Source organism: Platichthys flesus, chromosome 1 (genome assembly GCF_949316205.1).
Source record: "Platichthys flesus chromosome 1, fPlaFle2.1, whole genome shotgun sequence".
In the NCBI taxonomy this organism is placed as follows: Eukaryota; Metazoa; Chordata; class Actinopteri; order Pleuronectiformes; family Pleuronectidae; genus Platichthys; species Platichthys flesus.
Genome location: NC_084945.1, coordinates 11,441,984 through 11,467,221, shown reverse-complemented (window position 1 = coordinate 11,467,221; position 25,238 = coordinate 11,441,984). Strand labels below are relative to the sequence as shown.

General features: G+C 40.3%; 3 protein-coding genes across 5 annotated transcripts in view; 1 reads left to right on the top strand and 2 right to left on the bottom strand.

The window, feature by feature from the left end:
• apba2b (amyloid beta (A4) precursor protein-binding, family A, member 2b) overlaps window positions 1–11,321 on the top strand; it is a 54,643-nt gene extending 43,322 nt beyond the window's left edge. For all 3 annotated transcript variants that reach the window (XM_062384694.1, XM_062384703.1, XM_062384685.1), the window contains 7 exons: window positions 1,854–1,940; window positions 4,486–4,671; window positions 6,370–6,549; window positions 8,120–8,332; window positions 8,458–8,577; window positions 9,097–9,237; window positions 10,787–11,321. In XM_062384694.1, coding sequence (XP_062240678.1) covers window positions 1,854–1,940; window positions 4,486–4,671; window positions 6,370–6,549; window positions 8,120–8,332; window positions 8,458–8,577; window positions 9,097–9,237; window positions 10,787–10,858 — 999 coding nt within the window. In that variant the 3' untranslated portion in view covers window positions 10,859–11,321. The remainder of the gene's footprint in view (window positions 1–1,853; window positions 1,941–4,485; window positions 4,672–6,369; window positions 6,550–8,119; window positions 8,333–8,457; window positions 8,578–9,096; window positions 9,238–10,786) is intronic.
• A 1,940-nt stretch (window positions 11,322–13,261) lies between these two features.
• Window positions 13,262–17,320, bottom strand: sord (sorbitol dehydrogenase). Its single transcript, XM_062384715.1, has 9 exons — window positions 17,168–17,320; window positions 17,024–17,057; window positions 16,393–16,557; window positions 15,978–16,137; window positions 15,723–15,841; window positions 14,762–14,827; window positions 14,473–14,651; window positions 14,248–14,369; window positions 13,262–13,689 (listed from the first exon to the last, which is right to left on the bottom strand). Exons 1-9 carry the CDS (start codon window positions 17,219–17,221, stop codon window positions 13,524–13,526), a joined length of 1,065 nt encoding a protein of 354 aa, XP_062240699.1. The 5' UTR covers window positions 17,222–17,320; the 3' UTR covers window positions 13,262–13,523.
• Window positions 17,321–17,929: 609 nt separating this feature from the next.
• Window positions 17,930–20,875, bottom strand: terb2 (telomere repeat binding bouquet formation protein 2). Its single transcript, XM_062393465.1, has 7 exons — window positions 20,733–20,875; window positions 19,942–20,023; window positions 19,708–19,847; window positions 18,816–18,877; window positions 18,697–18,743; window positions 18,520–18,608; window positions 17,930–18,393 (listed from the first exon to the last, which is right to left on the bottom strand). Exons 1-7 carry the CDS (start codon window positions 20,794–20,796, stop codon window positions 18,308–18,310), a joined length of 570 nt encoding a protein of 189 aa, XP_062249449.1. The 5' UTR covers window positions 20,797–20,875; the 3' UTR covers window positions 17,930–18,307.
• Between the last annotated feature and the right edge of the window lie 4,363 nt (window positions 20,876–25,238).

Below are 25,238 nucleotides of genomic sequence, written 5' to 3'. Positions count from 1 at the left end.
GGGTGTACAGGTCGATACAGTATTGTGCACTAAAAGCAGAATCTGTTGTGAGTTTTTCATGTGAACACAAGGTCAGCTGAAAACTCTTCTCCAGTCCGTGTTATTTCTCTGGTTTCATTTATTAATTATTACGGTGAATTAACTGGATCTATAATCTGTGGGAATAACTTGTATGGAGTCAGCAACACTGTGTAATGGTTCCATGAGAGCAAAAATGAATGTCACCGGTAAAAATGAACACATTGTCTGTTCAAAACATTGAGGTATTGTTCAACAATAACCAGCTCCCCAAGCTCTGATATATTAGTTGTATCTGATGTGTAATCAGTTCCTGTATTTCACACTATGAATTTACCGAGATCACTAGAAAGATAACAGAAACATGTTCCGGTTTAGAGCAAAACATATTGAATATAAAAATAAATGCATTTCACCTTAGGGCCAAAGAAAACAACTTGATTTACAAGAGAAAAGCAAAGAAAAAGCACTTACCGCAATACCACGATTATGTCATCATCAGCTGCAACTAGAAAGTGTTTGCAAAAACACTATGAACACTATTTTCAAGTACTTCTTTAAACATTGCCATCACCCTGCAGTAAGTTGAATTATGTATGTGTGAGATTCTGTGTTTATTAACATAGTTTAAAGCAGCTACAGCAGAAAGTAGGTTTCACTGTTATTCTCAGTCATGTCCTGCCTCTTCTCCCACTGGTTATCCTGCAGTGGAGAGAGAATGACGTGTGACCGACCTCTGCTACTCTCACTGAAACTATCGAAGACTTACTGTTATTAAAAACTAAGGAGAGCTAAAAAGAAAAAAAGGAATTCTGTCCCACTTCTTTTTAAATGGTTATTTTTGTTGGGAGCATGGTACTTCTGGTAACATTCTGTTTTTTCACTTAGTTTTTATTTTTTATCTTCTATTTAAATGTGATATCCTTTATATTCAGTTTGGCTTCAATCAAGCATGTCAGTGATAAGCGTCATATTTTAGTATCCGCTCTCGGAATCCCTGAATTTCTTCCCTGAAGACTTCTGGGGTTGATTCAGTTAAACAGATGACTGATTCTCTTCTCACGTTGGATAGAACAAATCTGTTCACTGTTTTACACCGAATCCATAAGACGAGTTGGATTTTGAATATGGAGCACTGCTGCAATCATAAATACTAATGGATCGTACTCACAAATCCTGTGCCCGTTTGCTAATCACTGATATAAAACCACATGTTACCTCAGATCATTCCCGAGTTTCTGTGCACACTCAAATCAATAGCACACAGTTTATGAGATGAAATACTTAATCTGAGTTATACTTGTTTTATTAACAGTTAAGCACCGTCGCCTCATTAAAATGCATCAGGCGGTTTTTTATTCAATGAAATAAAATATAATTTTATTAGAGTCTGCGGTGATGAGAGGAATATGTGCACAGCCTCGCTCTGTGCTGAAGTGCCGTTGCTCTCGCTGGTGTCACAGCCAGCTGGTGAGGGCCTGGGTGTAAAGCTGCTCCCTGTTTGTATGCCAGCTCCCCCCCCCCCCCCCCCCCCCCCCCCCCCGTCCTCGTGCCAGGACAGTTTAATGTAAACTCAAACCACTGCAGACACCTTTCGTTTCCTGCCCTTTTTTTCCCCACCTCACCTTTAGACTTAGCCTGTCCATCTAACAAGCAGCACTTGAAAACTACACCTGCATGCATTGTGGATATTCAATCCAGGTCCTTCCTACATTTAACCCCCGGCACCATTCAGGCAGTTACAAGTCACTGTTTAACATGAAAAAATCCAGGTTGGTACAAAGATGTTTGGAGTCAGAGGAGTTGATCTGTCGTCTGCTTGTTTGTTTGTTCAGAACACAGATGGAGACGCTCAAACCCTCACTGAGGTCGATCTGTTCATCTCCACCCAGAGGATCAAAGTCCTCAACGCAGACTCGCAGGTGAGTGTCAGAAGAAACACGGCCTTCATGGTTCTGTGTCTTTTTCCACACGCTGCAGGAGGAGATCTAGGAGGGTTATGTTTCCACCCCTGTTTGTTTGTTTTGTTTGTTTGTCAGCAGGATTACGCAAAGATGACTTCACAGATTTCAACAAAACTAAGTAAAAGGATTGGAAATTGGCCAACATGAAGTCATAACATTTTGGTTATAGACGTGGATTAAGGGCCAGATCTAGAATTGCATCTCTTTTTTTAAAATTGCGAGATTGGATTCCCAGAGACTAAATCATGGATGTTGATGAAAAAATATTTGTGGACTGATATTGATGAGTGTGAGCAGTTTGATGCAGAATCAAGAAAAAAAGTCTGGATTTAAAAAATGGTATCTTGGGGGAAAGGCTCAGATGCCTGACCTCAACAAACATGGCTACAAACTTGTAACTGTGTGTTGTTGAGTGTTTGGTTTAGGTACAGAAACATTTTATATGTTCTTCACTAGTTTGACATGTTTTTTCCAAAAGAACTCGATGGATTTGGTGCAGAGTGAAAGCAGTCTGTTGGGCCTTGGCAGAGGTATGCACCATACTGAGAGCCCCTCTACTTATTTATTTATATGAGGTTTATTCTCATGACATCACGCTCAGAATTTCCCCTTTGACCGAGGATAATAATAGATTCTGCAAAGCCAAAAAATTTTGCACAAACATCTGTGCATGCCGGTCAACTCAGAGAGCGGGCACTGAGCAAGCTGTTGGACTGCAGCACAAGCTGCTCCTCCATGCTTTGTTTTTTTTTCAGACCTGAAAATTGGTATAAAGAGGCAAATTATGGCCACTCCTCCACTCAATTCCAGAATGGATTACATCTGACCTTCTTCATTTATGTTAAAGCCATACCAAGTCAAAACTTTTCAGATCGAAGTTTGGCTGTGAAGGTCCTCATGAATGTGAGATTATTTTTGTAATTACCATTATCAGTGTTTGTCTGTTTGTTGATCAGCAGGATTATGCTAAATCTACTGAACTCATTTCTATGAATTGTGTTGAGGAATAGGTCATGACCCGAGACAGAACCCATTGGTTTGTTTGTTGGTTTGTTTGTTAGCAGGTTTACGCTAAAACTGCTTCAATTGACACCAAAACTTGGCCGACGGACGGGGGCTGGGCTTCGGGAGAACTGATACCATTTTGGTGTGGATCCATGATTTTTCTTTTCTGTGAAGCATTGATGCAGATCACGATTATTCAACCTTTGTGGAGTTGTGCGCTCAACAGAGTGCCATGCTACTTTTTTCTGTGAAGTCTTTTATGAACAAAGCTTCCTTCAACTGCTGTAGAAGAATCATTTGTCAAAGTTTTCTTGCCATAAGCAGCTGTTTGTGTTTAAAGCAGCAGAACAAGTCTTCTTTGGAGGTGGAGTCTTTGATAGAAGTAGAGATGTCTGTGAGAGCTTCGTAGTTTCATGAGATCCAAATCGAGCTGTGTGGTCACACTAACTGTTTTAATGTATATGTGTGAGATTATGATTCATTTGCTCTATTTCTGTATTGTCCTGCTGTGTCAGATTCTGTGTGTGTGTGTGCGTGCGTGTGTGTGTGTGTGGGCAGCCGTTTGGCAGAAAACCAACGTGCTGCAATGCAGTGACTATTCCCCCCCCCCCGTCCATCTGGTTGCCACTGGTGCTGCCGCTCGTGGCAAAGAGAGATTCGGAGTAAAACAACCGTTGTTGCGCAATTAAACAGCTCGAAGCAGCTTGTATGGGCTTTCTGACATGATTTATAATAAGAACAACTGCGACTGTGGGCTGGAACAACAACACTAATTAGGCTTGTGCGATAAAAACAGCAGAAACAGTTAATGAAGTGAACTCAACTCAAATTAAATTCAGCATACTATCTTCAGCGGTGAAGAAATACTGCTTCCTCTCAGCAAACCCACAGAATCTCCTTCAAAGTCTGTATCTTCTCGAAGTTGCTGCTTCGTGTTTACGATTACCTCGTCAGATTTACATTATGACACAGGACAGTTGTTAGGCAGAGTGAACAAAAACATCAACACAAAAACTCCATATATCCAAACCCATTAGGTATCCTTATTATTTCTGCATAAAACAATCTATTGAGTATTATTGAGCTGTAATCACATTGTACAACAGGTTCAAATTCAGGCCTTCAAAAGACTTACTAAAAGAGGCAGCAAATATACACTGGTGTTTTATTCTCAAATATTAACCAAAACAGGATGTTTGCTGTTTGCCAGAATAAAAACCAGCAACAAGTAATTTGTTAATATGAAATAAAGAAGATATTTCCCATAGTTTTGTTCCCATAATGTACCTTATAAGACTTACAACCTTACAGTAGAAATATGCATTTTCAGCCATTTTGTTATCTTAGATGTGCAATTGTGAGTCACCAGCGCAGTTTCAGTTTTTTTGGCCAACAATTAGGTCAAGATTAATTGTACATAGATGACTATTTCACTTTCAAATCACAAATTGAAACTGTAATAACTTCAGAGTGTTATGAAAACAAGTTGTGTCCACAGGAGACCATGATGGACAACGCTCTCCGCACTATATCCTACATCGCTGATATTGGGAACATCGTGGTCCTGATGGCGAGACGCCGGATGCCGCGCACGGCCTCACAGGACTGTATTGAAACGACGCCCGGGGCCCCTGAGGCAAAGAAACAGTACAAGATGATTTGCCATGTCTTCGAGTCTGAGGATGTAAGTGAGTCAAGTGTTGTCACAAAGCTGTTTACGTGTTTAAGAAAGAAAGGATTTGTTTTAAATCTCCACGACTAGGAGCAGGTGAGAGGTGACACAGACGAGTGTACACTGATGTGACTCAATGTTGTTATACAATGTTACTTGTGTCTTATTATATAAGAGGACGCATTTGGTAGATGAAATCTCTAAATGCCGGATGGACGGACCTATTAAACCTCTGACTTGTGATTGCGATATCTCAAGAAAGCCTTATTGGAATATCTTCATATTAGGTAACAGCATTAAGTTCAAGCTCACTGATGAACTGATTTTATTTTGGTGTTCGGCGGTCAAAAGGTTAAGGTCTGGTGGACCGCACAATGTTTTAAATGCGTTATATTTGGAATGTCCAAAGGGAATTTAATTATAGAAATATTCACTTGCACTTTTGGATAGATTTTGGTGGTCAAAGGTCAAAGTTACTGTGACCTCACAAACCACAGACTGTGAGTCTTCAGGGTATAATTCTAGTTTGTTTTAAGTGTGATTCAATCGTTTTATTTGATTTATTCTAAATTTCACACAGGATTAATAAAGTATCCATCTATCTATCTTTCTTATTTTTATGACAAAAGTTACTTTTTTAATCTAAAAATGTTACATCAGACCTTAAATAACCAGTTAGAGCAACCTGCTGATGGGAAACGCTTTAAATTGGCTGGACGATTTTTCATTTTTTTTCTGACCACAGAGCTGCTGCTCGTTGAAGCAGATCCTGCAAAGACTTGGCAACATTAACAATGTCGCTCAGAGGATCCAACAACTCAGTGTCTGTGCCAGTCAGTAAAAAAAGACCCGACTCCAATCAATCCTCTCTTCATCAGAGTTTACTGCCAGGTTTTAAAGACTTCTTACAGTTATAATAGAAACATTTAGCTGCTCATTCATCAACTCAACTCACAGTCTATTGATTTCCAGAGTTCGGGCATTAATGTCTGCAAATTCTGTGTGAGATGTTAAACAAGTATAGAACTGAGTCAAACAGGAAATAAGGTTAAACCATGATTTTTAATCTCTCTATATTTATCTCACGGCCAGGATAAGCCCACAGTTAAAATGTTGTACACGTCCAAGTTTAACAAAATTCACTTTTTCCAACCTTTTTTGCTTAAAAGCGAAATTACTAGTGATGTTTCATAGCAGTGCTGTATAGTCGCAATTTATTTGATCTCAACCTCCACAACCCAATCAGATGACCTCTTACTCAATAACCCCATGATGTGTAAAAAGTGTTTGGGCTCATTTTAAAGTGGGTGTTTCTTATCTTTCATCGTTCCAGTAACTCTGTTTGTCTGTATGTGGCTTTCATATCCTGATAACTGTTCATCTTATCCATTTCTCACTTGTTATGTGTATTGTACTGTTAGTGGCCCATGGTGGTGCAGTGCTGAATGTTGGACACGTGATATATTCACTGAGCTCTTTGTGCAGCTGGTGCTTCAGAGAATATACTTTGTGTAGATTTCTCTTTTCTGTGTTTTCCCTGCTGCTCTGCAAAATCGATGTATAATATGTTTTGACGTTTTCTTGGTGCAGTCCCACTGCCACTATTGTCCTATCAGATGCTTTTTTTCACCCCTGTGTTGTTGTATTCCCTTCTTTGGCTCCAACAAAACAAGATCACCAACACGTTAATGATTCCTGCTTTTCCTCCAGGCCCAGCTCATCGCTCAGTCCATCGGCCAGGCGTTCAGTGTCGCTTACCAAGAGTTTCTGAGAGCCAATGGCATCAACCCCGAGGACCTGAGCCAGAAGGAGTACAGTGACATCATCAACACGCAGGAGATGTACAACGACGACCTTATTCACTTCTCCAACTCCGAAAACTGCAAAGAGGTGAGTCGATATGAAGAGTAAAGTTCACACATTAGCACTTTGTTGCGACAGAGTGTTAGGGGCCATGTTGAAGAAAGATCTGTAATAGTACTGTGCTCAAAAGAGTTCCACTCCTTCTGGATTCTTATGATAAAAGATCACACATTTTGTAATCTGTGAATCCTGAACCAAAGTTACTGTTAGGTTTAAAAGTAAGTTATTAAAAACATCAAGACGCTTCTCATTCCTAAATTTAAATCCTCTAACATTACGTGTAGCCTAAAATTCTCAAAAATTATATTTAGAAAATTCTATCTATTTAACTTGATTTTCTTAATATATAAATTTAGTCTTATAAAATTAATGTTATTCTCGTAACATAGCAACTTCATTCTGTCAAAATTATGACTTTATTTTTGTAAAACTACAACTGCATTGTTGCTATATTTAAATGTTATTCTCACAATCTCAGATTTTCCTCTTTAATTGGCCCTAACATGTTTTATCTTCAAGACAGTGTGTTTTCTCTACAGATGTTTTTTTGTTTGTGTCAGTGCAGGGAAAAGTCTAATCATGCTACAGGCACTTCAGGGAAACACACAAGTATAAAGTAACTAATTAGACAGATTAAGAGGCGGATGGTACAGTAACATCTACTGTTTGCCATTTAGCTTCTTCTTTACCTAACACTGTGCACTGGAAGCATCACTGCAGGTCTGAGGAGAGTCAGGAGCCGTGAAACCGATTCTGCTGTACGAGCAGAGAAGCTCCACCACACAGCTGCTGCTGCGTTTCAGGGACACAAGCAATTTGTAGTGATGAGGAAACTGGGCTTTCCTGGAGCAATAACGCTTCCTAACCAACTGTGATGAGAATAAATTCATTATTCAAGGCTCCATGTGTGAGGAGCAAAAAGCAGGGAAATCTATTCTACATTAGCCCAATGGTTGGATGTGTAAAAGACTGTGAAATACAAAACTGATGGAATAAAGTACTAGACACAAATCACCACCAATCTTTGACTCTTTATGCTTAAAATAAAAACATGTTCAACCTGAACAGAAACAGTTTTACTAAGAAGACACCAGGTGAGGGTTTGAGGTGCAGATTCAAAACTGTTCATTCAGCTGCTGAGGAAATTTACATTATAATTAGTGTCCGCTGTTAAGTAACTAACACACATTTTTATTGATAAATTAAACTGTAATCTATGTTAACAACTACACCCAAGTGAACTACACCCATAAGTTCAGCCTTGTGTGTGAGGGATAATACAGTACAACACAGTTGTATTCATATTAAATATGTTTTTATGGAAGAAATAACTGTTGAGAAATACTGTATATGAATGAACAATTAAAAATGTCCTTATATTCCATCATAAAAAGCGTATATACTGATAAATGATAAAGGGGGACAAGGTGTTTACTGTGGTGTTACTATATTAACGAAAATATCCTGATCATGATCAGATTTCTGCTCTGATCCATGGAAGTTGCATATGTGTTCTCTGCAAATACCTGATGAAAAATGGACTGATGCATAAAGACTGAGTCCCCCCCCCCCCCACACACTTGTTCCCGCTCCACAGCTGCAGCTGGAGAAGAGTAAAGGGGAGATCCTGGGTGTGGTGATCGTAGAGTCCGGCTGGGGCTCCATCCTGCCCACAGTTATTTTAGCCAACATGATGAATGGCGGGCCGGCGGCTCGCTCTGGCAAACTCAGCATCGGAGACCAGATCATGTCCATCAACAACACCAGCCTCGTGGGGCTGCCACTCGCCACCTGTCAGGGAATCATCAAGGTACACTGACACTGTTCAGGCTGCACGAGGCAGCTGGAACTGGGAAACACATCTTCAGATTTTGCTCAGACATTTAACGACATGATAATTAACACATTTTGTAATGTCTGCTCTGTTTGTTAAAGGGCTTAAAGAACCAGGTCCAGGTGAAGATGAACATCGTGAGCTGCCCTCCTGTCACCACCGTCCTCATCAAGAGACCAGATCTCAAATATCAGCTCGGCTTCAGCGTCCAGAACGGCATCGTAAGTTTGAATCCGACATGTATTTCGCCACCACCACCACCACGTAGGAGGGTCACTTAGATATTAGTACAATTGACAAAAAAATATGCTTAAATTAAAACAGTATTAATATTGGCTGCTTTGTTGTATTTTATTCCAATGGACAAAATGTTATATATATACTGGAATCGTGCAGCTCACGTGTACATTAACTGTCTCAGTTAAGATTAATCTGCTCATTATTTCAGTTCCTGTGTGTTGGAGAAACATTGTCAGTGATAAATTACCTTTTTTGACTCAGAAAATATTTACTCACCTAATACATTGTAGAAAAAAAAAAGATTGCTTTATCTTCAGCAAGGATCAAATTGGCCATTGTTCTTCTCTGTTCCCTTATAAACTTTGAAATAAAAACTTCTGTTCAGAGGGCCATCCTCGTACTGCTGTGGAAATGTGACTCTCCTAGAGGCTTTCATTTAGCCTCTGATGACTCTTGCAGAAATGTTTCTAGCATGAGGACTTGTGTGCTTCACTCGTCAGATATGCAGTCTGATGCGAGGAGGAATCGCTGAGCGCGGTGGCGTCCGTGTGGGTCACAGGATCATTGAGATCAATGGGCAGAGTGTGGTGGCCACAGCACATGAGAAGATTGTCCAGGCCCTCTCCAACTCCGTCGGCGAGGTTCGAACTGATGTATACAAATACACACATGCTCACACACACTCAAATATTCACTAAGAAGATTCAAGATTCATGACTTATGAGAAATGGGGTTAGAGTTGTAATATAAAGACAAAAAAATCTTATAAAATATACACCTTAAATATACATTATTTTGATAAAATAGAGTATATTACTACCGAGTAGAGTGAATGAATGAATTAAATGAATATTGATATGAAATAAGTAATACTGATACTGCAGATATGTAAGGTGCAGAGTTTAGAGGTGTGCAGCCTCGTCCTGGTGATGCTAATGCACAGCAAATAACTGTGTGTTACTTTTATTGCTGTTTTGTAAAGTTAGAGAATGACTGTTTATCTGAATAAAAGAGCGTGCACAGGTTGTGTATTTATATAAAGGGGCATTCAACAGATTGTACACATGAAGTCCAGTTTACTTAAACAGGGATTTTCAACCTGGGGTCCTGACCCCTACATGGGTCATGTGATCATTTCTGGGGGTTTCAAAGAAAAATCTGTTGAAAATATTCAAAGTAAAATGACATATTTTAGAGTCGGAATTGCTCAACCAATCACGAGTCAGTCTAAGCTGTCAATGATGATGTTTCACCTTGTATTTAAAGCCTCAAATAACTAAATAAAACCAAACAGACAAATGTCAGTGTGATAAGAACTAACTAAAAAGACAGACACCATCATTGAGAAAGCTTTGGCTTCACATTGGGAGCTGTCATATCGTCCATTGTTATAAACAGTGAGTCTATTATCATGACTCAAGAGGTGGAACCCCGCTGTACTGCAATAGTTTTGATGAGTTGTTTAAACTTTGGCTTCGTAGACGACACATTCGTAACAGAATTCATACAAACTGAAGTGTGGTTGAGCTTTTACCAGCAGGTCAAAGTCAAAATGTGCAGCTCAGTAGCTCAGTAGCTTCACAGGAGCTGAAGGATTAAAAGTACATCTCAGTCTGCTGCCTGCATTTTATTTTGCCATTTTTTGTTTAGGGGGGGGGGGGGGGGGGGGGGGGTGATTCTGTCTCAGTGACAAGTTCCCACAACTCAGTGGAAGAGCAGATAGTCCATCACTCTGTCACATGTCACCCTGCCAAAGAAAGAAAAACAGTGTGGAGGCAAGTGGCTGCTGTTGTGGAAGAATTCAACCTGTCACCAACTCTCCATGAAAGAATACGCTGAGTTGATTTTGTGCACGAGCGGATAGAGTTGTGATTGACTCTCTCGCTCTGGAGCTCCGTGTGGTTAGAATACAAATTTTGTGACGGCCAGATTTTATAAATTAAATATCTAGTTTATGGTCCATTCATTTGACACCTCTCACATTTAAGCTGTGCTAAATAAGGATATAAAAACTAGACTCTGAAACAACACCACAAAATAAAACACACTATTAACCACAGGATTATATGTGATGTTGAATTTTTTAAGACACAACATAAAGGATCTTTGAGGGTTTAAGAGTCACTTTAAAGACCCAGTATTAAGTCGATTAAATGTTTACGGATGTGCTTTTGTTTCTGTCACTCTCAGATCCACATGAAGACGATGCCGGCGGCCATGTTCAGACTCCTGACAGGCCAGGAGACGCCCATGTACATATGAACGCCGGCCAGGGACCGTCCCACAGGACGTCGGCTGTGATTGGTTCTCATCCTGACCAGCGACAGGACGGCGTCTCCCCGTCCATTCCTCTCTCCCTGTTTTGATTTCTCTCTTTCGTTGAGCTAATGACTTCAACTCTTCATCATTCCGTTGTCTGTGCTTAACATGCAGCAGCCATCTTATTGACATGAAACCCTTTTTTCCATATTTCCAGCTGGAGAGACAGCGTGTGTGTGTTTGTGTGTATATACATATATACACTGTTAATTTAATTTATTTGTCCCCTCTGTGCTTTCTTGTGTGTGTCTGTGTGGACGGATGGATTTATCGAGCGAGTTCTTTTTTTTTGTATTCACGTAATGCAATACGATACTGAAACTATACACCTTGTTTACTTTCTTTTTCTTCTCCGTTTATTTATTTCTCATGTAAATACATATTTTGCTAATATTGTGACTAGAGGGTTGGGGGGGGGGCACGGCTGCTTTGTAAATATGGAATCTCGCTGTTGAAAGAGGACACGGAACTTGATGAAGGCAAAGACACAATTAAATAAAAACGCCGGACATCATTACAGTTGCCATGCAAAGGGAGTGTGTGTGTGTGGGGGGGGTTATTTTAGTGTTTGATATGTTGGTAAGTTGATATAATGTCCATGTGAATCAAACCAATGCTTGCAGCAGGGGTTAATGGGAGAAACGCCATATCCATTTGATTTCCCTTCATTTTAAGGCAATACACAAGTTCGACCTCCGAGTGACAGTTCAAGTCTTTTCTAAAGCTCATGTACAAAACACACTCACACACCGTTTAAATAACACGCAACCCAACACAACTATTAACACGCGTTAGTTATGCTTTCGATATATCAACACATCACACGAATGAAAAAATGGGACGTTTCTTTTTTTTGTGTTGCGTGCTCTCTACTGTGTGCTCATCTGTCGTGTTCCTGACTGACGCTCATGGAGTCCGTGGGTGGATTGTGAATGTAACCGTGTCGTGCGAGCTGTCCCATTGCCATAAGCAGTATTAGAATGTCTGTACATAAAAAGAGAAAACGTGTCTGGTGTTGTGCTCATGTTAAAAAAAAAACTAAAAAACGACACAGCAGGTTTAGTCACTGCAAACGTCCTCACACCTGTGCGTTGGCTTTCCGTCTTGAGAGGGAGCAGGAGTGAATCACACACTGTGAAAGGAAACAGAAGCCGTCACCGCCGAGTCACGGCTTCACAACGCATCGTAGGGAAGTGGATCCATATGAACATTTTCTGTGTGCATGCCTCGTAAAAAAAGTTGTATCACTTCACTGTGGCAAGGAAATAAAAACTGAGCTGAACCTGCCTGGTTTTTATTCCACTGGATTCTAACAGCAGAGTGTGTCGTAGAAATGATGTCGTCCTGTGAACCTACTTTACAATCAGTCTGTTTAATAAAGAGGTGAACAGCCGACTTCCAGCCATGATCCATATACTGTTGGTCCTGTGAGAGCTGGAGACAAGTCAGGCTGGCACTGGCTCAGAGGACCAACATACAAACAACCAGTCACACTCACACTCACCTACTGGCTGCAAGTAACCTAACAAGCAGAACATGCAATGCCCCAGCAAACCGGGAATCAAACCTTCCTACAGTGAATCTAAACACTTGCACCATTAAAAGGACATGAGAAGTTATACACACAAAGGGTTATAGTTCTGATAAATCTAAATTAAATAGGTACAGTCAAACTTTAGAGCAAATTGCTCCAATAATTAACCTCATGGTTTTAATTTGGTATGAAATTGAAATCTCATAAATTTGACTAAACTTTTATCTTTTACTTTAGTGAGATTTATTTTAAGTTAAATTCTGAATTGTGTTAAATTTAATTTTAGGAGTTCCTACGTGTTTCACGCTTTCACACCACAGACTAATTCCAAGCAGAGTTCGAAAACATGTGGAAATAAAAGCTGCTCACAGCAACTGGAAACTGTTTTACCAGCGTAATGAACACGTTATGCAAAGTGCATGTTGCCATTACGTCATGTGGAACTGAAGCGGGTCATGAGTGCAGTGAGTACATGTTAATTAAATCTATTAACTAAATGTTTAAAATGTCAAGAAATTTAAAGTGGTATTTCAAAGCTGAAGCTGGATCAACATGAATCAGAGCAGGATTTCCTCATGTCCTGATCCCTGCACAGTGAAGCTCATGAATTCCTTGTATACCAACGATGGAACTGTTAATCATAACAATTATTATAATCACATACTGTACAAGGAATTGATACAATTGCCTGTTCAGTTTAAGGCTCTGGTTCCCCCTAGTGCCTAGAACTAGGAAATGCAGGTCTTGCAGTCTCGCTCATCTAGATATAAGTATAATTATCTATCTATAAAGAACCACAACACATTTTGAAATTTATGATTCATTGTTTTAAAAAGTTGAATTACTTTGTGTAAACAAACTAAAATGAGCAGCAATGTAAAGAAATTAAAAAGTTGGTTATTATTCGTACCATTTAACTCTATGTCCGATCTGCAGGTGAAACAACAGTCAGCTCTGTTATTCACGTTTCTTTAAACTACCTCTATTATCTCTCTTGGGGTCAATGTCCAGTTTCTAGATGCCTGCTCGTCATGCTGAGTCGCTCTCGTGTGTTTCCGCTGCACTGGGGTCAGATCAGGGGTTCTGGTCGTTCTGGTCACACTTTAACATGACCTTTATCCCAACACCCTGACGCGTGGTCTCAAAGGCCTGGGCTGCCTGGTCCAGGGGAAAGCGGTGGGTCACCAGGGGCTTCACGTTCACTTTACCCGACGCCAGCATGTTGATCGCCATCGGCCAGCTGCGACACAGGGAGACAAGTGTTTTACTGGAACCGTTCATTCTCTGTGACCTCATCTCTATCAAGGACGGTGTGTTTTCAACCCTGACTGTGTGTTGGTTAGTTTGGTGGAAGGAAGGGTCATGGGCCAAGAATATCCCATACAAAATTGGTGCAGATCCAGAATTTATTTTCAATTTCCTTAACATTGTGAGATCTGGCCTTTTTTGAAGATTACAACGATACAGTTTACAGGAGAGAGAAATTATTGGATCTTGAGGACAAAAGATCAGCGGACTGCTATTTAGTATTCGATAAAAGTTTCCACAATTTGTTGCAGATTAAAATAAATCTCCAGATCTTGTGGGTTTAAGTAGAAGTAAGGTTTCATGACGGTTAGGCTTTTTTCAGGTAACATATAAGGCTTCAATGTTCAATACTTTCAGAACTGGGCAGAATTAAAAGCGACAGTTGGGCCTTGGCAGACTTCTAGTTAATTACTTCATGGGTTGAGCTTCAGTCAAAGACGTGACTGGACCTGCCTCCTTTGAACAAGATGTGAAACCAACTACAACTTACGTGTTGCAGTAGCGGAAAACTCCTCTGATGTCCACTTCTCTCAAAGCAGCATCGATCAGAGGAATAGTGACCAGCTCAGAGCCGAGACCCACCAGCACCACCACGCCTCCCGAGCGTGTTGCCTAAATATAAAATGATTATAAAATATAAAAATTCATCCGATCGTTGCCTAATCAACAGTAAGAACACAACAAACTAAAAACACTAAAGGTGAGGGTCACACACATAGATGGCCGTCTGGATGCTGCTCTCCACACCACTGCACTCAATAGTGATGTGAGGCGGAGCTCCGAGCATGTCCCCCACACGCTTGGCGAGCTGCTTGGGCTCGTCCTCTCTCTTCACTGTCACCTGGAAGTCCGCCCCCAGCTCTTTGGCCATCGTCAGACGTGCTGGGGACAGATCTGAACGTGGGAAATGAAGTGTTGTAGAGAGAGGAAGTCTTAGTCTGAATGTTGTGTCACTTCATTAAAGATATGTGGTTATAAGGGTTTATAAACTGTGTGTGTGTTACCAGTGATGATGACCTGTGAGGCCCCCATCGCTTTGGCCACAAGTAAACAGACCAACCCAATGGGCCCTGAAGAAAAACAAAACACAACGCAACAACTCAAGACGGATTTGTTTCATTACAAACATGTTATGAATTGGATTCTTTAAAGTTCACATGTAAGAAAAAATAGTCAATTAATAAAATTGAACCTACATTGTAGAACTTAGTGGAAATAATTAATGACATTGCTGGATATAATTTGTATTACATTGTTTAAGCTAAAATCAAGAACTACTTGGAATCTAACTTTTTTTAGTTTTTTAATGAACTACGTATAATTTCGTTTGGAGAAAAGATTTACTACAAACCAAAATAGTGAGGAACAACATAACATGAAGTGGGGGGGAATACATGGGTACTGAATGTGCTTTACCTGTCATGTGTTTAGTTCTGTTTCCAGATGAACTGATATAGTAAATCTAATTATTTTTGAATTATTGAACAGATCCTAAACAAATTCACAGGGTTTTTATTTTTGTAATTCTGTTTGTTTAGGTATATTAATCAGTCAGTTGCTTTGCTGTTGTTGTTTCGGGATTATGTACAATCTTGTTTTTTATTATATTATTATTGTGTGTGTTGTGTGCATTATAAGTCTGTATTTAATTTATTTTACACATGTGACAAAATGTTCATTAGCTTGTTTTCACCACGGTGGCTTTGTTAAATATTAACCCCCCCAACCAGCTGTGTTAACGTTCACCAGGTCCACATGGTTTTTCCCTTGACTTTTGTAAAGTCAGTATAATTCTCTCTTTTAGCACAAATGACTCTGTTACATCAGATTCCTCTCAAGCAAGAAGAACACTCAGCTCTTTTATAGGATTCTGCTCCATGCCCTGACATGCACTGTGCAATACTCGATTAGAGGAATATTCCTATGACGGTTGCTAACTGGTTTTACCGTCTGGGATTATTTTACCTGCACCACAGATGAGCACGGTGCTGCCGAGGGTAACGCCGGCCCTGCGGCAGGCGTGGATCCCCACAGACAGAGGTTCAATCAGAGCTCCCTCCTCATAGGTCACATTATCAGGCAGCCTAGAGGAAAAGACACAGACGGCAGCAAAGGAGGAAAGGATACATGCAAAGGTTAAGCAAGTGAGTCAGTTGGCAGTCAGAGATCAGGCAGTTGTTAAGTAACATCTGGTGCAACGCCATGAAATCGTGAAAGTACTTGTAGCAGAAGTTGGCACTGTGCTTGTAGAATCTGCACAGGTTCCCATGGTCAGGGGGCGTGGCACAGAAGAAGATGGTGGGAGACAAGTTGTATCGTCCGTTTTTGCAGAACTCGTCCATCTCACGGGGGACGCCGGGCTCAACGGCCACTCTGTCCCCTGGACAAACACAAGTCAGGGTCAGAGCAGGGGGAGTGTGTGTCCTCAGCTCGGGGTGGCTCACAGTGAACCTGTTTTCACTAACATAACAAGATCTGCAGAGTACTACGGATTCTTTTATTTACTATAGTCACTATAAGGACACATGCTCCACACATCCCTGTGTCCTTTTTATGTCAATAAAGGAATACAACCTTATTAAAATTCTACACAATTGTCTACACGATTACTGCAGTGCACATCACATTAACTTACCCACTTGAAGATGCTTGACTGCCGACCCGACCTTCACCACCTGCCCTGACGCCTCGTGGCCCAGCACCATCGGCTTGGTGACCACGTAGTCCGCGATGCGTCCGTGCTGCCAGTAGTGAACGTCTGACCCGCAGATTCCCACAGAGTGCATCTTGAGCAGGACATCTGGGGACAGGGATAGGGACACGGTGATAAGGACTCATGTCCACACAGGGTCACTCCAGATGAGCCTGATCCCAGACCCCATCAATCATTTTCCACATCTCTGAATTCTTGATTTGTTCAGCTATTCAAACAGATTGATATTCATTTTTTATTTCTGTCTAGGATGAGATAAGTGTCAATGATTTCACTTTAGGTTGACAGACTAGGAAGTGAAAGTATAAAATAGAATAAAAACAGGTAAATACAGGGAATATAATATTATTGGTATTTTAAGTATTTTGTAGTGCACGCCTATTTAACTTTTTTTGAGTCTGTGGACACCTGACCAAATGAAAAATGACAGTATTTGACACCTGTGCATTGCAAGTTCACTTGCACAAATAAAAAAAAATGCATTAATTAATTTAAATTGCAAACTAAATTATCAATAATGTGCATTTAGTCTCCTGAAAAAAAAGAAAAGTACCATCAGGCCCTGGCTCTGGAATTGGAAGCTTTTCCTGTGAGAAATTGTCAAAAATGCATAAGAGAAAAAAAAAGATCAGATTAACTTCCAACAGGTTGTGACTGACATGTGAATGAATGATCCAGGTCTGTGGCTGTGTCTTACCAGTCTGAGGTCTCCCTGAGCGTGCAGCACCACCGACAGATTCTCCTGAGCCATTTCAACAACTGGGATCAACCACAGGAACCAGAGGAACCACAGGAACCCGAGGAATCACAGCTCAGACTGACTCGTGCTCCTGTCTCAAAGTACAGATCTCTGCTCTACTTCCTGTCAGAAAGAGGGGCCGCCTCCAAAACAAAGCTCCTGATTGGTCAAACCGCGGCGGACCGGTCCACTCTGCGGGGATGGAAGGTACCATGGAAAGAAATGGAGTTACGCTCATGACGTGAAGTGTTACTTCCACCGCTGCTGTTCTTTTCTCAGAAACATGTTTACATTTTGTTGTTAATGATTATGAGTTATCATTGAGTCTGTGTCTTTTGACAAAATAGTGTACATGCAATAGGTGTAAAACAAACACCCACCACCACAGGCTGGAGATGGTACACGCTCATTTTATCATTTCCTTTTATGCGATTTTATTTTTATACCTATTGCATGTACACTAAATGTTATACTCTATAACGCAATAAATATTATGTCTGTATGTATTTTTTATATATATATATTATAATTGTGCTGTCTTTAAATCAATACAAAACAATAAATGTCATATTATATCATGTTTTAGTTTATATTTAAAGTTAAAAATATTATTTTGAAAACATATACTTTATTATAGATATATTTAACAGCGATACATACATTTATATATGATTAGAGCTTATACAGCAGTTACTATGGATTTGTATTCATTACTCTCTGTTATACTTTCATATGTGGTCCCTCTATACAAACCAAAAAAGTTTACTCAGATAAGTTCTTGAATTTCTTGCCATTTCTGACCCTCTATATTTTTTATTGAAACACAAAATGTTTGCATTCAAAACAAATACGGAGAACATTTGTAACATTTACCTTTTTCAGAACATGAAAAATCAAGGACAGTATTGACGGATACAATGAAAAGATATAGATTGAGTTACAAAATGAGATCGAAAAACTCACATTCAAGTCAGTTTGAACACAGCGTATAATGCAGGAAGATAATTCACAACAGCATTTTCTACATCTTGCAACTGAGAGTAACACAACAGGTACTTGTTCCTCTTCACCACACTTTCCTCTCAGTGAATGTTGGATTTAACATTTGGAGCAACTGTAACACTCGGCATGGAAATCCCACAGATCACCTGAATATCTCTGCAGCTCGTCCATGCCGACATAACCTTCAGGGAATAATTGAAGAGGAAAAAATGGGTGAAATGTTAACAAACCCAGATAACTTCTTCCAACAGGAAATTTAAAATGGTAAAAAAAAAATAATTCTTGTGTAACATATTAAAAGGCTTCACCTGTAAGCGTGTTTCCACCTGGATAATCCTGCAAATAACCATAGGGGGCATCTTCACTCTCTGAGGACTCTGTGTCAGATGAGTCACAGCTGTAAGACGTTTAGGGAATTCATTAGTTCACCACACAGTTTACTATTCATTGAGATCTTATTCTAAATATTTATGTTGAAAACACACTTGGTTCTGCTGGCTTCTCCTTCACTGGACTCATCGTGTGTAAAATCCTGTAAAACAGAAACCAGCTGAGGAGTTACCTCGTTTATTTGTCTCTGTGTAAAGTTACTCTGTGTATTTACCTGTGTCACTGGCTGCTCGTCCTCACACTCCCAAATCAACCTCCCCACTACGCTCCTTACTTCTGAAATTACAACCACAGAAACATTGTATGAATTTTAATTCATAAAATTGGTTCATTTTGAAGTGAATCACTCACTAGTTTCCCTTTGTTTTTGGCTCAATCCATTAAAGTGAAGCAACGTCTATTCGCCAGCCTCCACAAGTTGATTCTGTCTATGAGTGATCTCTCAGAATAGTTTTTAGATTACTGAAGTAAAACTAGCCAGTTTTTTAACAAAAAAATATAATGAAGGAAAAAATAATTGTGTTTGTGTAGATGTTTTATACAACCTCATAAATATCTTGGAATCTCATTGTGGCAACTGCCCTCAGAGATGGGAACTACCCATTAAGTATAATGAACTATAAAGTCAAGATTAACTTTGTACCAGAGCTAGATTTGGTTGTTGGGCTCCTGCTCTTCACTGCACATGGCAACCAAAAACAAACCAATATCTCTGTTTATTTACTTGTTTTACGTGACAGTAAGCAATTTAATCCAATATGTTAACTTTGGCTTCAGGAAATAATAATAGATATTTTACAAACTGGAAAATCAATCGATAATTAAAAAAAATTGCTGTTGAGGAAAAATGTTTGAATAAAAAAAGAAACATTAAGGTTTTTTAGAAGGTCAACCTTGACAAATCCACAAGGGCCACAAGCTGGAGGATGGACGACCTGTTGAAGCTGATATTCTCAATTTGCAATCCAGTTATTTAGACAGAATTAGAGTTGAGTAAAACTTCAACTGCCTGGAGCTTTTTAGACCCCTGAAGGTCTGGGGCCACGGGTGGACGGTTGGTAATCCAGCTTGGTTAACACCAAATGAATAAACACAGTGGTCCTCACCGTCCTGCACGGAGGCTGGAGGCAGGACATAGTGACCGATGCACACGGACTTCACGCTCTGACGCTTCTCACAGGCCGACAGAAACAAGCTGTGAAAAATGGTCACCTTGTTCCACAGGTAATCTCTGCTCTCATATATCCTAAAAAACAAAACTCAAGTTATATCTTGATTGGGATTTTAGAAAAAATACAACTTTCAAATAAGAAATGTGCATATTTTTGTTAGTTTTTCACCTCAGAGTATCTGGACATGTAGCATCCTCGCTGAAGAGATAATCTGCCGTCCTCCAACCGGCCACGCTCCCCCCCTCGAGTACTGCAAGAGAAATGTTGTGACCATAAAAGGAAGCTGAGCCGACCAAATCAAAGTGTGTCAACAAATGTCCTTGTAGGGTCACAGATCCTAAACTAGATTTGTGGTGGTATAATTATTCCCTCTGAAATCCATCCTGACTCATGATTGGTGGAGTGTCGACGGGACCATAAAACCACAGCTACAGCTCAGACTCTGACTGGAGGTGGTAACGTGTCGTCCATCTTTGTTAAGGTCAGCTATTACAGCAATTTACTTCTCTCAAGTGATTTTGAAAGTGTTTTTTATATATCCTACAAAATATATTTAGTTCACGTGTTATGTTGATATAATAGCCATATAGAACAGTGCCCATGCATTTTATGAATATAGATTTGTTGTTTTTCATAAATCAAATTGTATTACAGTGCACTTCAGTGTAGTGAACTACAATAATCAGTGTATGTTTGTACTGTTGTTTGAATTCACTTTTTTGCAGACACACAGATGCATATAAAAAAAAAAACATGTTATAAACCCACCTTGGGAATAGCACTGTAAAATATATTTTGCTCTTCTTTAGTTTGCATTGTTTTCAGCTCATAAACCATAGACTGTATATTCATAAACTAGCTGTTAGCTGCAAACCAGCTACATGGATGAATGTGTCACATTGTCATCAGGTGATTAGCAGGTTAGCTCAAACCAGCGTCTCCATGTTGATGCTACTCACTCCAGTAGTGGTGACGTGTGTCCGGCACACTGGATGAGAACCAGGCGGATTTATTGAGAAACATGGCCGCAGTGTCTCAGATCATTCAGACAACAACTCCTCCAGATCATCTGGATTGTTTCTGTCTTTATTCTGAACTCGGCTAGATGAAGTTCCGCTTCCGTCACTGGTGGTGGCGCTAAAGCCACTGTGATGCATTCAAACCCACTCCAAAACTGTCGGAAAACGTCCTAACCGTGCAAATATACGATGGACCATACCTGAGATTTACAAAGAGGGGACAGAGGTGAAGATGCTGCGTCACGTGACAGGTGTTTTAAAGCCGATTGTCACAGTTTGTGTCATAACTGCACTTATAGAAGTAACGTTTAGTTTTGTTGGCACTGATTCTTCCAGATTTGTGATCCTCTGGTGTGACTTCCTCAAATGGGACAAAGATGTGATCCGTCTGACATCCCTTCTCCTGAACTACACAGGTTTGTCTCCAGGCCAAAGTTCTTGTATAAAGGTGTGTGGTCTCTTCAAAAGTCAAATATAGAAATCCACGTGTTTAAAAGCTGCAAGAAGACAGATGAGCTGGAGCCCAGTTTTGATTTTCTGTTCCACTAAAGGTGTAATTTATTGAAGGGCGGAATTCATGGAAACTTGCACCCTCAAAGTTATAGGGTAAGGAAGGGTTGAGCTTGGAAGGGTTGAGCTTGAACTCTATGAATAAGATAAACTGTTTGATGGTTTTGTCTCCTGATCAGCGACCCTGGCAAAGCGTACTCCCACCTTACTTTTTCCATATACTGAACACTGTCACATCGCCGCTGGTAGATTTTCCTTTCTTGCACTTCATCGTCTCTTTCCTGAAGCCCAAATCAAACCAGTGAAACATCCACAGGGTTTCTTGACAATGGAGGGGTGGACCACTGCTTCAACTGGTCATCCACTTGCCATTTTCCACTCTTGCTGTCCTAGTTGCCCAGACTCCCACTTCCCTGATGTCCCAGATGATCAGTGGCCGTGCATGCTCTCGTAGCCCAAATCATACTGGCACTGCCCCAGGTCCGCTCAGAGATTCTTGCAGCTGAGGTGAGTGAGCTGGAGGCAGTGGTAGCAGGGCTCCACCTCGATGCCGCAGTACAGCTGTCGCTTCCAGATGATCCAGGGGTTTGCAGTGGATCCAGGCCTGAGGCCCCGGTGTGGAGCTTCACACAGAATCCAGCTGGAGCTTTTCAGACCAGATTTAACCGTCTGTTTGGCTCATCTCATCTGACTGACCATCTCCGCTTGGATTTATCAGTGACCTTTTTCACACCATGGTAGTAGATTACAATTCATTATCTTTTGGTTGGCTGGGCTTTTTGTCTCACAGAAAGCCACCAGCCAATCAGAGGAGAGCCTCAGAGACCAAAAAAGCGAGAGAATAGAGACTGAAAAACGAAAATAATTCTTTCTATTGATAATCTTCTCAAATATATTGCGGGCCTTAATTTACTCACCAAGCTGTAGGAATGATGGACCTGGTCTCCACTCTGCATGATTCCTACTGTGGATTCCCGTTGTCTAAAATCTGAAGGTTTAGGTAGGTAGAGATCTTTTTCAAGCATTTGCATTTGTTGTCTTTCTTTCTCATTTGTGTACGTTACCCTGACTTGTCTCTGTAGTATGTTCAACATGTCACCACCAGGTGGGAGTATTTTACTACCTATACAGTTGAAAGCAAAGACAGTCAATTGTATGACTTATACTAGGTCAGTTTTAGACAGTATAAGTAAAGTCGAATCCTGTATTCTGTTTCCTGTAGAAGTTTGACCTGAGGTTTTTTTCTGTAGATAAACTTGTTACTGTGTTATTCAAAGATCTTCATATGAAGCTTTCAGTTCATTGGATAAAAGGTTTACCCAGCATTTAATTAGCCACATGTGGTAAAAATAACTAGAATTATCATATTATTATGTAAATGTACTCATGTCCAAGGACCAGAAATGGATTTGAATTTTTAACTCATCTTCTTATTGATGAGAAGTTGATATAATGTGTTTCAAATCATCAGGGTTCACTTGTGCTCATTAGTTCACACACAGTAAGATAATCGGTTGTGCAGTGACTTGTAGAATCACTCACATTTCTGACAGCTCTCTTCTTCAGTACGTTGGCATCAGCACTTTGCTTTGTGTTCTCTAACCTCCTCACTGGGGTTGTCTGCAGGTCAGGCGCTCTTTGCTACCACGCAGCCACACGCAGAGAACCCGCTGATTCCAATTTACGAATCCCGGTAATGTCGTGTAACCTTGTGTTTTATACCAGCGGCAGCCTATTAAAGTAGAAATTGCTACGAAGCACTATTGGAGTGATGCTGCAGGTGTAACTGATGGGCTATGGTTGTTTGAACTCTGAGAGGGAGCCCATCACTCTGGCCCTACACCCTCGCTGCTATGGGTGTGCACATATAGAACTGCTTGGAAATCCAATGAGCAAACCTACGCTGCCAGTTTGACTGTAACTGCTCTGCTTTGCATTCTATGGACATAGCACGCACACAGGCCGAGAACTCCATGTAGGTTAACGATGATTTGTAATATATTGGGCCGCTCGCCTGCACATCCTCGCGTTTGGTGACCGAGTTCCTTCACACCACACACACCACACACACCACACACACCACACACACGACTCGTAGAGGGGGTTCAAAAGCAGTGATAACTCTGTTGCCATGACAACAGCGAAGCCACACCCTGTTTCTTATACCCAACCCCCCATGAACACGCTGGGTTCAGAACAAAGCGCTGGGAAGAGGAGCTGGTTGGTGATACATGTGCTGAGGCTTAATACGAGCAGGGGGACAGGAGACATTAATCATCTATCCTCTGTTGACTGACCTTCGCTGAAGAAAAAATCCCTGCTTGCTTTTCATAATAATATAAAGACTCTAATTTTGTGTTGGTTGTCCCTTTTTTTTTCCTGCACAAAAAGCAGTAGAAGACCCCCCTGGCTTATTCATTTAACTATTTATGAAAACATTCACTTTTTTTTGATAAATATTGCGCTAATTATCACCAAAACAATACAAACATGTATTGGGATGTATGTATGTATTTCTTCATCAAATACAGTATATATATTAAATGATTACTTTAATCTATAATCGTACACATTGGCTAACTGCTTTATCATCTCTTATTACATAATTTTGTATTACTTGTAGAGCAAAATGAAGATGCCACATTGGACCTTTCAAAATAATGTATGGATTAATTACTTTTTGTAGTGGATTAAAAAAAAATGATGGTCTAGTGATGAAATGATTTCCTTTGGTCCCTGTGTTTTGAGAAGACATCTTTTTAGTCAAATTGTTTTTCTGTTCCCTTGCTCTTATATTTGACTCAGGTCTCTGGTGTCCTCTGACTCCAGGAACTATCCACACTGTCTTAGTCATGTAAAAACGACAGGATCTGTCCTCATCTCTCCCCTCAGTGTTTGCTGTTGTGCTGTTTTTGTCCCTTCAGCTTCTCTCCTACTCGACAGAGAAAATGTCCTGCGGTGGCAGATCTGGCTGCCCTGGCCTCATCCATCTCCCCTCTGTCCCTTGTAATGCTGTTCCATTGTGTGGTAGCCTATTGTATTGGTATTGCAAGAGCTGTTTGCGACGGTACATTATAGATCTGAAACAAAATGTGTGGTTTTTTTTTCAACTCATTCCACAGATATTTTCTGGACTAAATTAATATTGTTTGCTTTATAAGATGTCACAAAATGTCTAAAAATACCCAACATGTTACCCAGGGTCCAAAGTGTCATCTTTATGTGACTGGTGTTATTCCAACAATAATCTTCAACCCAAAGCTACTCAATTTGGTATCATGGAAGAACTGGAACATGAGCAAATATTTTCATTAGCGAGGCTGATACCAGTTCTTTTCGTTTATTTTGCCAATGAGGTAATGGTTTCAGCTCTGGTGTGTAGCTGTAATAGTTAAATATGAATTATGCACAGCTTTGTCTGTTGTGTGATAGTTTTGCTTCGTTGTAATCCTGATACAGAGATCTAGTTTGGGAATTCCTGAAGGTTCAGTTGGTTTTCTGGTCTGTTCTTACCCGACGTCAACGGGAGTCTCGGGTGATCAGGCCACAATTGGGATTTGAATTTTTCTCCATATGTATCTCAAGTAATCACTTGAGGTTGGATCTCACTTTGCAAAAACCAAACAAGTTTTTGTTTTTAACCAGTCTTACTTTGACAGATGGCTCCATTGTGTGTTTGTTGTGTGTGATTGTGTGTGTGACAGAGAAGAGAGAGACAGCCAGAGTGGGGCAAAGAGGGACTGATTGAATCAATGCACTGCACACAGCTCTGGACGAAATAAGATTTTAGCCATTTGAATCCGGAAAAGAAAATATCAATACCCCCTGTGAAGCGGTCAATGTTGATATTGTAGCTGGCCACCAAAAATAAATGGAACCACTGAGAAGTGTAGAACTATTTTCAGTATATTTTGAAACTGGAGAAGACTGTAGAAG